Below are 13042 nucleotides of genomic sequence, written 5' to 3'. Positions count from 1 at the left end.
TAAATAGAGAAGAACTCGATTATTAAAAAAAAAAGATAATTAAGCTATCAGAAATTTTTTAAACTCATTAATTTGTTTAGAGGAATAACAATATCTCTTATTTAATTATACTTTTTTTTTATATCTTTATATTGGAACTCAATAGTTCAGAGAAATAATATCTCAAGGAGGACCTAGAATAATTTTGATTTATACTATCTATCAAATAATTATAACTTTATCCTTCAATTTTAAATTTTTTATATTTTCCTTACTTGGGGGGACAAAGGTAAAACTCGAAGTCTACTACTATTTTAAAATTGCTGAATATATGACTTACTTGAAGAGAGATGGGGCATTATATTTTTGGTTATTTAGTAAAATAAGAAAGAAATGGCGAGGCAGGATTAAATTTAGTTAACATTATAAAATGAGAGAAATTATAAAAGTATGCAATAGTAGCTAGGGTTGAATAAATGATGTCACATATAGAGAAATAAATGAGTGTGTTTTAAAGAAAGAAAAACCAACTCAGCTGGGCCTTTGGTTTTAATGGAAGTTCATTTATTTATTTGAGCAGAGGATTGGGTTGTCAGCATTGCTCCAGCTATTTCTTGTCGTAACCCAAATTGCCAGATTGTATACACTCCTGACGTAGGAGCATGAGTAAATTAATATAAATCAGAAAACAAAACAAGTGCTTTCATAGCTCAGTTGGTTAGAGCACCCGTTTAGTAAGCGGGAGGTCTTGAGTTCAACTCTCAATGAAAGCAATTTGTGATTTTTGATTTTCACATTAGAAATGGTTGGAGTATGTTCCCCAGCCCCCATCTAGCTGTGTTTTGGAGTGAATAATTGTTATGTGAAATACAAAAGAATAAAATAAAAATTGTGAGACTATTTTCGAAAATTTTGTATTACAAATATAAATATGAGACTGATTAATTATTTTATCACTCATTTTTTATCATGAAAAGTTTAAAACCAAATACCTCTTGCAATTTGGTACAAACACCATTCTCAACCTGCTCTATGAATCCAGTTTGTGGAATGTACAACTGTACTTGACTAACGGGCCTAGGCCCAAGCCCATCCCCTGAAGATATATGACGGGCCTTTTTGAAAATTTCCTCAGCAGCAAGTAATGGGCTTGTTCATCGTAATTGGACTGGGCCTATGTAGTTCTACAGCTCTGGTGTTATATAAGCTGATGGCATATATTCCATGTATAACACTTCTAGCTTATAATATTAACTCAAATGTATGTACATACTATAATTTTTCTTATAAACTTTCATTATGCGTTTCAATATTGAAATATTTATTCATTTTGTGCATGATTAAGTTAACATATGCATATTTCCTAGCTTTATATTTATAATTTATTTCCATAATTATTCGAATTTGATTTATTTTTCTTAGTATAAGAAATTTCTTTTCTAAACTCTCCCAAACGGTTTCTCCTTATTTCATCATCTCTCTTCCCCATATTGAGATTTAATTTGATTTATTTTGCTTAGTATAAAATAGTAGTACTATCTCTTTATATCATTACATATTATAAATAAATATGTGTAGAGTCTTTATTCAATATGCAACATTTGCTTTCTCCATATGTACAAATAAATTCATTAAACTCTCAAAATTTTGAAATTTTCCGCTAAATATCCAATTCACCTTCTATTCAAGAATCCCTAATTTTACGAAAAGTTTAATTTTTTGCCAAAACGAATTATAATTTGTGTTCCTAACTTTCAACGTTTTTCTAGAAAATATTCAGACAAATGGTATGTAAAATAGAAAAATGTGAAATTGATTAAAGAAAAATGTGAACGTTGGAGCACAAAACACGATTAAGCCTGTAAACAACAACCCATCTAAGAATCTAGTGAGCTCACTTTTTGTTCAACCCATCGAATTATGTTATGTGATTTCAAAATTGGAACAGTAAGAAGTCGAGAAACGTACATATTAAGAAACACTTTCTCAAAAACATCGAAAATTACTGATACGATGTTTGCGTGTATGATTAAATATAGTTATATAAAGAGACAAATGTAATAAACCTATGTGGAGCATTAATTATAGTAGAAAATATTATAATTTCGCACGTCAGTATTATTTGATTTTTAATTTCTTAAAGCATCTAAGTTGAGAAGGTATATTTCTCATTTACCTTTTCAAAAATGTAATTATACATTTTTAAAAAATAATAAACTTCAAGAAATAAAAGTAAATTAAAAAGGCAACAAAAGTAATGACTTTTTACCTTTTCTTCCAATAAGAGGTAAAGATACTTTCTCACAATGAAAGAAGGTATTTGAATATGAAATTTTATCAAGAAGGGATAAATATGGTAGTTATTTCTCTTTATCTTTCCATTTACCGCTCCCTGAATACTACTTATTTTAATTCTGATACCTGAAAAATATTTATTGATATGAGTATTTTGTAAATTATATAAAAATTAATCCCCAACTTGTCATAACAAATCAAATTTCAAATTTTATGTAAATAAAAAACTCGTGTGAATGAAACAAAAGAGGTTGAGGTCAGTTTATTGTATGGCGTGATTAGTGAATAAAAATGGTGGAAATGAAAAACAGGAAAGCATCCAATTGCATGTCACCGTTGCTTCCATTGGTCGGAAAAGCAGGCGCGCTTTTGCTCTCCGCCACGCACACCCCACCTCTTCTCTCCTCTTGGCACGTTTTTTAATGTCTCCTACCTCTGAGAGCTTCTACCCTGCGTCTCCCCCCACCTGCACCTCCAATTTCAGATTTTGCAAACTAAATTTCTTTTAAATAACCACAATTAGTTGTAATCCTATCAAAGTTATGTGTCTTTTAAAATCAATTTTTTATTATCACCTACTTTGAATTTAAAATTCATTTTTAACTGATCCAAAATCTGAATTTTGTACAAAAGAAATGAAATCTAAGCTAAATTTTTGAATAATTCGATCGGACTGATTTTAATAAGATTCCAAACTAAAATATTTTATTGATCCTATTTTTTTAAGTGGGCGTAGGCATGCATGCACCTCCAGTCCACACGTGTTGCTCCCGCCGCCTCAATGCTGTTACTCTGCCAACCAATCACCTCTTTGCATTTATTGCCTTTTTCCTTTTTTATTTATATTCAACTCCCACCTCATCAATCTTGTCATTACTCCATCTCTAATAATTAAATGATTAAACTTTTCCATTTTATATTCACCAAATTCTCTAACAATATTTATATATTCATATACTCAGAAGAGATAAATGCAAATACCTTCATTTCTATAATTAAGTAAATAGTTTGATATATTTGTACACCAAACGGTAATATTCCAGCTAGAGACTGCATGCTTGTTCTTCTTAGTTAGACTAACTATAAAAATATACACCAGTCGTCCATAAAATACTGTCCATTTTTTGTCATTTGGTCCGTTAACAAAATATTATCCATTTTGTTATTTTTTTTTCTATTTCAATTATACGAAGCCACCTTCCACGACTCATTACAATCACATTCTATTATAAAATTAATATATAGTATATGTGAAACTCACATTCTACTTACTTTTCTCACAAACTTTTCTTCACATTCCTTAAAATCCGTGTTGAGTCAAATGTGAACAATATTTAGCGAATCGAATGAAGATACTGGTAAGTGTAAAATAATTATGAATAACCTCTTGCTTTGATTTAATGGATTCTCTCTGTTTGATTTGTCAAAATGGAGTTAATAATCAGTGCTAAAATTCCTTCTATTATAAAATTAGAATATCTATATTTGTTCTTTATACTCCCTCCGTTTCCAAAGAATATACACTTCGGGTTCGGCATGGATTTTAATGTAAAATTGATAAAGTAAGAGAAAGGTAGAGAGAAACAGTAATTAAAGTGTTGTTAGTGGAGAATGGGTTCCACCTCTTTAGAGAGAAAGATTTTTCAAAATAAGAAAATGCATATTCTTGTGGAACGAAATGAAAAGAAAAGAGTACGTATTCTTTTGGAACGTAAAGAATATTAAATACTAAGACCAGTAATTAAAACTAGAACATGTATCAGTGTTCAAGGTAAATACGCAGTGTGCAACTTATTGCAAGTCTAATTTGGAAAACAATTATATTTAATGGAACAGAAAAAGTATTCGTTAGTTGAGGCATACACTCAAACCATTATCAGTTCATCCCCATGCATTAGTATTTGACACATGTTGTGCAGATTGAAATAAAAAGGTCCAGATATAACCTGCATTTATTAGGTTGTTCCCAAATTCAAAATTGGAACTTTTTAACACATGTTGAAATAAGTGCTCCATAAAAGACTTTGGAGTAGTAATTAATTTATACTTGAAGCTAGCTAGTACTACCTTCTAATTCATCTTAGCTCGTAAGTCTTCAACTTTTAAAATACAAAATGAAAAATCTTGTTAAATGAGTACTTATTTTTGAAAATGCAATAAAGTTTAATTATATCTTCTTTACAAATCAAATGCATTCTATATAGTGTAATAATTACAAGAAAACAAAAATGAGTACCTTTCCTAACTAACTGTAATTAAATTGGGTTGGTGAAAGTATGGAACAAAAAAAAAAAGTAAGGAGAAAAGGAAGTGTTAAGTGTAAGCTTGCATGTAAGTTTAAAAGTATTCGAAATCCCACATGTCTCCATCTCTCACACGTACCCACCCCTCTGTTCCACGTGTCACTCCAGCTTCATGTTTGCCGCCTTCTCATTCGTCCATTCCCCTCTTATAATCTCACCCCACATTCCTCACTCACACCATTTCTCATTTTCATTTTCTCCCCTTACCCAGAGTGAGAGAGAATAATTAAAATATATAAACAAAATGATCCAAACCATCAACCCTTACTCCACCGCCAGAACGGCCGAAATCATGTCCCGCTACCGCCCCATCGCCCCCAAGCCGGAAACCCCCTCCTCCGCCGCCGACACCGACTCCTCCTCCTCCTCCGCCCTCCCCAACGGCATCCGCAAATCCCCCTACTTAAGCAACGTCTGGGCCCATCTCCAGGCCCGCCCCACGCGGACGCGCAAGCGCGGCCGCACGGCCCCCTTCTCGGCCGCTTCTTCTGTGAAGCGGCCGAGAACTTGCCTCCAGGGGCTATCCCCCCCTTACCACCTCGCCCCGGCCCACATGCATGCCTTCCCCCGCCCCCTCGACACCGCCGAGTACGTCGCCCTGCCCCTCCTCTACTGCGCTGCGGCCGCCGTCCCAAAGGCCAACGCCATAGATCTCAACGCGGCTGCGGCTGAGCAGCCGCAGGATCTCGACCTCCACCTCCACCTCCCGGAGCCGCCGGCATCCGCGGCGGTTATCTCGCCCCGGCCGGTCAGGCCGGTCGGGTCGAGTATAATCGTGGAGAGCATCGCGGAAGATCCGCGAGGCTCGTCCATGGCGAAGGGGGTGGAGGAGGCGGTGGAGGGGGAGGCGAGGCCGGCTATCGTTTCGGACTCGGGCAACAAGGTGAGGATTTGCAATTCGGCGTACAAGGAGATGGTGGGGCAGCCGGAGTGCTGCTGGCTGGATGGACGGAGGATAGGCGGGGAGGTGTCGCTGAGGTTCCCGGACGCGGAGGCGGGGAGGAGGGCGAGGGAGGCGGCGGCGTTTACGTGCTCGGTGAGGATAGAATGGGAGGGAGAAGGGAAGAAGAAGATGTGCGTGAATGCGGCTTGCAGCGCTGTCAAATTGGTGTGCCAAAGCCAAACTAAAGATTGCCAGTTTTTGTGGAGGTTTGATACCGCTAAATCAGCTATGTAATTTGTATATTTAATTAATTAGGATATAATTAGCTATAGGATGTTGATTATTACTATGAATTAAGTATATATTTCATTATATCATATGTATACTTAGACTATCATCTTTTCGTCTAGCATCATTATATCTAATCTTACTTGATGCTCTTATATGGAGTATGTTGTAATTTAATTTGTTGATATTTTTTCAAATATGTGTGTGCCCTTTAGTTAAGTGCATGTGCATTATGCAGTTTAAATTAGTGGAATATACATGTGATGTGCTTAAAGTTAAATCAGCTAATTGTAGCTAGCATGTTGTACAGCCAATTAAATCGATATTTATTTATTTTATTAAATTTAGTCTCTTTACCTGTTGCTGGGGGTATCTTTATAAATAAACTATTAACAAGATACTATGGTTCAATATATTCACTCGCTTCTGTTCCACGAAAATGATCACATCACAAAAATGAATATTTCTAGTGACATGTGACAAAATGTACATATTTTTGTGTCGTGTTGGGGATGGAGAGTAGTCATATGGATGATAATATGCGCATGCAATAATGTGTTAGATAAAGATTTGGAATATAAATTCAGAAATTATGTATATCAATAAATTTTCTGATTGATCATTAGAATTAACACTGGGATCATAAATAAATGAATCTGTGATTAATTGAGATGGACAAGTGGAATAATTAGGCGATTGGGGGTTTGAATTCAAGAAATGTTATGTAGAATTGAATTTTGGCAGCGATGCCAAAATACTGAATACATGTGATATGTTTAATTATGTAACCAAGCAAACTATTAGGTACTAGCACTCTAACGTGAATCTTATAGATTGAAGACTCATGAATTTGAATGTGAATCTTATAGATTGAAGACTCATAAATTTGTTCCGGACTTGTTTCTGTAAATAAACCCAACGAATAAACAAGATAAATCAAGAAATGGAACAAGAAAAATGGATAAAAGGATAGAAGATGGATTAGTGTTATGAATTAGGTGAAGAACAAGAAAGAAATCCCAAAGGCACTCTCACGTACGAACACCTAATAGCTCCACAAACTAGCAACACAAGAACTAGCAAGCATACCTTTACAATCAACCTTAGCCCGGCAAAAGATCGAATGCAACCCGAAGGAATTTGATAAGTCTTCAAAAGATGAAGAAGGTGAGCTCTCAAATATGGAGAAATTATCTCTTATAAATATTCAAAAGCTGAGAATGAAACCCTACAAAAGAGTATTTATACTAAAACAAAAGTAATAGGGAAAATAGTCTTTAATATCTTGAAAATTGACATTTCCGGACAAAACGCCCGGCCCGGGCGTTTTCATTTTCTCTATGGTCGGGCGTTTTGCTTGTTGGACTGCGCGGCTTTCGTAAAACGACCATAACTTCCTCATCCGAGCTCCGATTGAGGCGTGTAAGGTATTCACGCGAAACTCTTTTGACGATGAAGACAATGATAGTCTTATAAGAGAATTTGGACACCATCTTGATAGGTATATTGATGTTTGAAACGGACCCCAACTCTAGTGTGGTTCATTGGATGCCTTCGTTTGTTCTATTGGTTTGGCACTTCCCGGATTCACATCACACTCACTGCTTAATTAGATGAAAATATAATCCAGAAGTAACTAATTGAGTATGGGGGGTCTAACATTTGGCGATCTGTAGTATAGTAACGCAAATATAAACACTACAAAAATATGCGTTTTATCGGCTGATCCATGAAAGCTTCATAATACACATTTTTATCGGCCGAAAGACTAGAAAATAATGCGTTTGATTGGCTGAAAATTTTCCATTGGCTAAATATCGGTGGATATATTTATTGTGTGTTAATACAACACCGATGGATTTCGGCGTCAACTCTACGCACCAACTTTACCGTCGGATTTATCGGCTGATTTTGGGTGTTTTCTTATATCGCCAACTTCACCGTTGGATTTACAAGTGAATTTTAGGTGTTTATTTATCGAACCAACTTTAACGTCAGATCTACTGGCGGATATTGGGTGTTTACATGTCCGTTGTATGACATTTGTTTTTTATTGAAATTATTGTTTCAGTTTTCTGTCTGGTGGTGGGAAAGGCTATAACATACTCCATCTTTTTAAATCAACTGCATTGAAAATTAAGAATTATGAATAATTAGCCTATTATATCAATGAGACAGTTCAAATTAAAATTAACCTATAGGCAAAAGGATAAGAAAAGATAGCTTATTAACATGGTTAGGGGACTGTTTTTTTTAATATGCGCGCCAGGATAAAAAGTTTATGAAAAAAAAATAGTAAAATGAATATCCCATCAGCTAAATATTGGCGGATATATTTATTGTGTGATAATACACCACCGATGGATTTCGGCGTCTAACTCTATGCACCAACTTTACCGTCGGATTTATCGGCTGATTTTGGGTGTTTTCTTATATCGTCAACTTCACCGTTGGATTTACAAGTGAATTTTAGGTGTTTATTTATCGAACCAACTTTAACGTCAGATCTACTGGCGGATATTGGGTGTTTACATGTCCGTTGTATGACATCTGTTTTTTATTGAAACTATTGTTTCAGTTTCTGTCTGGTGGTGGGAAAGGCTATAACATACTCCATCTTTTTAAATCAACTGCATTGAAAATTAAGAATTATGAATAATTAGCCTATTATATCAATGAGACGGTTCAAATTAAAATTAACCTATAGGGAAAAGGATAAGAAAAGATAGCTTTTTAACATGGTTAGGGGACTCTGTTTTCTTTTAATATGCGTGCCAGGATAAAAAGTTTATGAAAAAAATTAGTAAAATGAATATCTCATAATTAATCACAAACAAAAGCGAAAATGAGGGAAGATTGACTATTCGGGAAACATGTAAATAGTGAAAATATATTCTACATCATTCTAAACAATAGTCACATTTTTCTATTTTGAGTCAGTCCAATAAAATTAATCTCTATCTATTTTAATATGTTTTGCTTTCTAATAAGGTCAAGGTGGACCATATTTTTCAGTAACAATGCTTCAACTTCACTTTTCATTCAATGACTCTTAATTTAACAATTTTAACTTAAAACTTGTGTTGTACACCATCATGACTATTTTTGATGGACGGAGATAATATTTTTTTATATTTTTCAATTATAAACAACTCACGAAAATAAAATTCAAAACTCAACCAACTGATCAAATTTAAAGAAGATTTAAAAAATATAAGCAAGAAATTATAAAAAAGAATCGTGTGATTTAATTCGATTGTTAGCCATTGCTTAACAATGGGCTCTGCATTTCTTATTTGAGTGGTATGAAGTCCCAAAGCCCAAAACAGTCCATTTCCTTTTTATCCTTTCAGTGGTATGACGTCCTAAAGCCCAAAACAGTCCATTTAATTTTAGTGTTACACTGTTTGTCGTGTTTATAATTAATATTTAATTTAATGTGATTTTGGTTTTTGAGATGGTAGTATAATATTGCATTCGTACAATTTCGATGAAGACAACATTTTATGTATCCTTCCATCCCACTCAAAACATGCAAAGCTAAATACTTTGTATATCTTTTTGCTGCAAGATTTTTTTTAATACTAGACCGTTAATACTCTTAGGGCATGCTTGATATGATGGAATGAAATAAGGATAGAATGAAATGGAGGTTGGAATAGAATGAATATAGGAATGAAATATCAATTTTCTTGAATTTTCTTTGCATTTTCATCCATTAACTCATTCATTCCATCACACCAAACAAATGAATAGAATGGAAGTATGAATCACATTTCATTCCACCATTCCATTCCATCGTACCAAGAAGCCCCTTATAGTCTTATTATTCCTTCCATTTAAATAGTTTGTATTCATTAAAAATGTTGACACTTTGTTTTAATACCCAATTTATTTTTTTTGGAAGTTTACATCCCCAAAATTAGGAAATACTACTATTAGAAAATACCATCTTGATTCTTGATCATGTTAAAAAGAATTTCTAAATCCTCTCTCATAAGAATAAAATAAAATTGCAAATCTACACAAGACGTGACCAATTTGGACTGTTTCAATCCTCAACGGCTGTGATATTCGAACTCTCCGAATACATCGTTTGTCATATTCCATTCCACAATGCCATTTGTGGTTTGCATCGAAAATCTATGCTTGTTGAAAACGTCCTTTTCGTCGTCTTGCCTATAAACAATATAGAGTCAATTAATAAGATAGCCGTTTCTAAATTAGTACAAAAATAAAACTAGACACTAACATTGCTTACGGTACTTTTTTTTAATCTCGTGTATTTCGTACTCCATCATCACTTTAAACAATGCTTATTTTATTATTTCAATTCATCCCCTAAAATATTTTCATTCCATTAATTCATCCCCCCACATTATCATTTATTTACATTAAAATTAAGAACGACACACATACCCTACTTATCTAATACTCCGTATGTCTTATTTTTTTCAATTGTCCGTATAAGCATTTGTTAGATTTTCTCCATTAGAAATATCAGCCATATTTTCTATTAACAATACTCTAACTATTTTTTTCTCGATCCTTTCTCCTTGAGTCATATGTTAGTACGGGTGTGTCTCGGGTTCAAACTCCGCCCCTCCTTATCATCCATCTTTTCCTACAAAACATGGAAAACACTGCGCGCGCACTCAAAATTGCAATGGAGGCCCTCAACGAAGACGACGAAGCAATAACGAAGCTTGAAACCGCATGCTCCGATCTGAAATCCATCCTCAACCAATCTCTCACCATAGACTCGGCCTACAACAAGATCCACCAAAACCTCCAATCCATCCAAGAAAGCCTAACCATCTCATCAAAAACCGTCGCTCCCTTGCAATCTCTCTCCATCGCCAACAAAGCCCTCGACACAAGGATCAACCGCGCCGTCTCGCCCGCCCTCTCCCTCCTCTCCAGCTTCACCGCCGCCGAGTCTCTGCAGCGCCTCCTCCTCGACACGGCCTCGGAGCTAGCCCCGGAGAAGAGCCCGAAGAAGAGGCTGGCGAAACTGATCGAGTACGTGGCCTGCGTAGACCGGCTCGACGCAGCCATTGGCGCGATCGGGGAGGAGAGCGAGCCGGCTATCCAGAAGCTGCAGGAGGTGGTGGAGTTTCTCAGCCGGACCAAGGCGGCGGATCTCTACACCACGGCGCGGCTGAGGGAGACGCTGGCCACGCTCAAGGCGCTGTGCGAGGCGGAAGTGGATGCCATGAGGTTCGATGGAGTGCTTGATGAGGCTTTGCTGAATTTGCAGGATGAGTATGAAGCTTTGCTGCTCGGAATCAGGCATCGCGACGGCGAGGGTTTGGGGACGGAGATGGAGATTGAGGTTTTGGAGAAGATTTCACAGACATTGGCTGCCAATGATTGCTTGGATATATGCATTGATATGTTTGTTAAGGTGAGACTAATGACTCATATTGAAAATATAACGATTTATCAACTGAGTTGCACTTCATCACCAGGTTCGGTACAGAAGAGCGGCCAAGGCTCTAATGCGACTAAACCCGGACTATCTCAAACGATACACGCCTGAAGAAATAGACGAAATGCAATGGGAGGATCTAGAAACTTCCATATCTCTATGGATGCAGCATTTAGAGCTCGCCGTTAAAGCCGTGCTCGTCTCGGAGAAGCGTCTCTGCCACGGAGTACTCGGTGGCCTCATGGGCGGCGCGATCTGGCCAGAGTGCTTCATCAAGATTGCGGACAAGATCATGGCTGTCTTCTTTCGCTTCGGTGAGGGCGTTGCGAGGAGCGATAAGGCCCCGCAGAAGCTCTTCAAGCTCCTTGACATGTTTGATTCCCTCGAAGCGCTCAAGCCGGAGTTTGAGGAGGTGTTTGAGGGTGAAGCGGGCGCAGATATCTGCGCCCGCTTCAGAGAGCTCGAGAAGCTCCTTGTCCATGCCTCGACGAGGGTGTTTTGGGAGCTGGGGCTGCAGATTGAGGGCAGCCAAGACGGGCTGCCGCCGCCGGTGGATGGGTCGGTGCCGAAGCTTGTTAGGTACGCCGTCAACTACCTCAAGAACCTCGCCATCGACAGTTACAGCTCTCCCATGGAGAAGGTACCTTCCCCCCCCCTCTCCATCATAATGTAGTTGAGCCGTATTCCTATTTTAGTCGTCCAAGATAGTGAGTCGTTTCCTTTACGGAAAAAAACTTTATTATCATTTCCACTTTATTCACTATTTCTATCTCTTATTTTATTTTATCCATTTTATCCTTTAAATTTCAATTTCTTAAATCTGATGCCAGAAAAAAAGTCTCAACTGTATTTCTGGCTCTGTCCGCAGGTGCTTAGAACACAACAATTGTGGAAAGGCGGGACCCTCTCCGACTTAGAAAACGATGGAGATTTGTTAAGAGATGCGATTTCCAATGTGATGGAGGCGATCCAGAGGAACATCGAGTCAAAGAAATCGAGATATAAGGACAAAGTGGTGGCACAGATATTCCTGATGAACACGTATTGGTACATATACATGAGGACTCGAAACACCGAGCTAGGGAAGCTGTTGGGAGAGGCTTACATGAAGAAGAGGTATAGGAACGCGGCCGAGGAGTCAGCTTACTTGTACCAAAAGCTAGCGTGGGGTCGTCTAGTGAGGTTGCTGGAAAAAGAGAGCGATGGCGGAGGCGGTGAAGCGAACAAGTTGGAGGCGTTTATGAGTGGATTTGATGAGATGTGTGAGAAACACATTTGTAGCTACAACATTGTGTATGATGCGGATTTGAGGGATCAAATTAAGGAGGCTACTTTGAGGCTTGTTTTGCCCGTGTATACGGAGTTTTATGACTCGAATATGCCGGCTTTAGCTGTCGTGGTCGAGGATTGCCGGCCGCCGGAGTTGATTGAGTCGTCGTTGAGGAAGATTTTTGAGGGTGGTGGTGTTCAAATCGAGCGAAGACGGTCAGTGTCTCAATTTGATATTGGTGATGAGTGATTAGGTTTTATCAATAACGTAATAGAACTTGCATTGTGGATTTATGGTGGTCTATGAGAAATTTTCGTGACATGTTGATATATTTTCAAAAATTATAAGTAGTGTTTTAACAATAATACTCCTATCAATGTAGATAGATATCGTGACATGATACTATTGACATTGCCAAAGTGGATAAACATGTAATTTGCTCATTTGAAACTAGTATATGTTTGGTATGGGTGATAACTCATCTACGGATGGAATTCCATCCGTAGATGAGTTATCAACCCTACCAAATATGTAACCAAGTACTTTCTTGTATGATGATAATGAGTTATATATCGATAGAATGATGGAAATGT

At 37.1% G+C, this 13042-nt stretch overlaps 2 protein-coding genes and 1 non-coding gene across 3 annotated transcripts; all 3 read left to right on the top strand.

Moving 5' to 3' along the window:
- The first annotated feature begins 678 nt into the window (after window positions 1-678).
- On the top strand, window positions 679-752 carry TRNAT-AGU (transfer RNA threonine (anticodon AGU)). The gene has a single exon. It is a non-coding gene; the product is annotated as a tRNA-Thr (tRNA).
- A 4017-nt stretch (window positions 753-4769) lies between these two features.
- Window positions 4770-6091, top strand: LOC125196563 (uncharacterized). The gene has a single exon (XM_048095125.2). The coding sequence runs from the start codon at window positions 4822-4824 to the stop codon at window positions 5752-5754; it is 933 nt and encodes a 310-aa protein (XP_047951082.2). The 5' UTR covers window positions 4770-4821; the 3' UTR covers window positions 5755-6091.
- Window positions 6092-10302: 4211 nt separating this feature from the next.
- LOC125196934 (exocyst complex component EXO70I-like) lies at window positions 10303-12740 on the top strand. The gene is made up of 3 exons (XM_048095599.2): window positions 10303-11155; window positions 11220-11819; window positions 12048-12740. Exons 1-3 carry the CDS (start codon window positions 10382-10384, stop codon window positions 12696-12698), a joined length of 2025 nt encoding a protein of 674 aa, XP_047951556.2. The 5' UTR covers window positions 10303-10381; the 3' UTR covers window positions 12699-12740.
- Window positions 12741-13042: the final 302 nt, after the last annotated feature.

This window comes from Salvia hispanica, chromosome 4 (assembly GCF_029641045.1).
Source record: "Salvia hispanica isolate PSC_SH4W2 chromosome 4, Shi_PSC_v1, whole genome shotgun sequence".
Classification (NCBI taxonomy): domain Eukaryota; kingdom Viridiplantae; phylum Streptophyta; class Magnoliopsida; order Lamiales; family Lamiaceae; genus Salvia; species Salvia hispanica.
The sequence above is the reverse complement of the archived record's forward strand: the minus strand, read 5'-3'. Positions and strand labels throughout refer to the sequence as shown.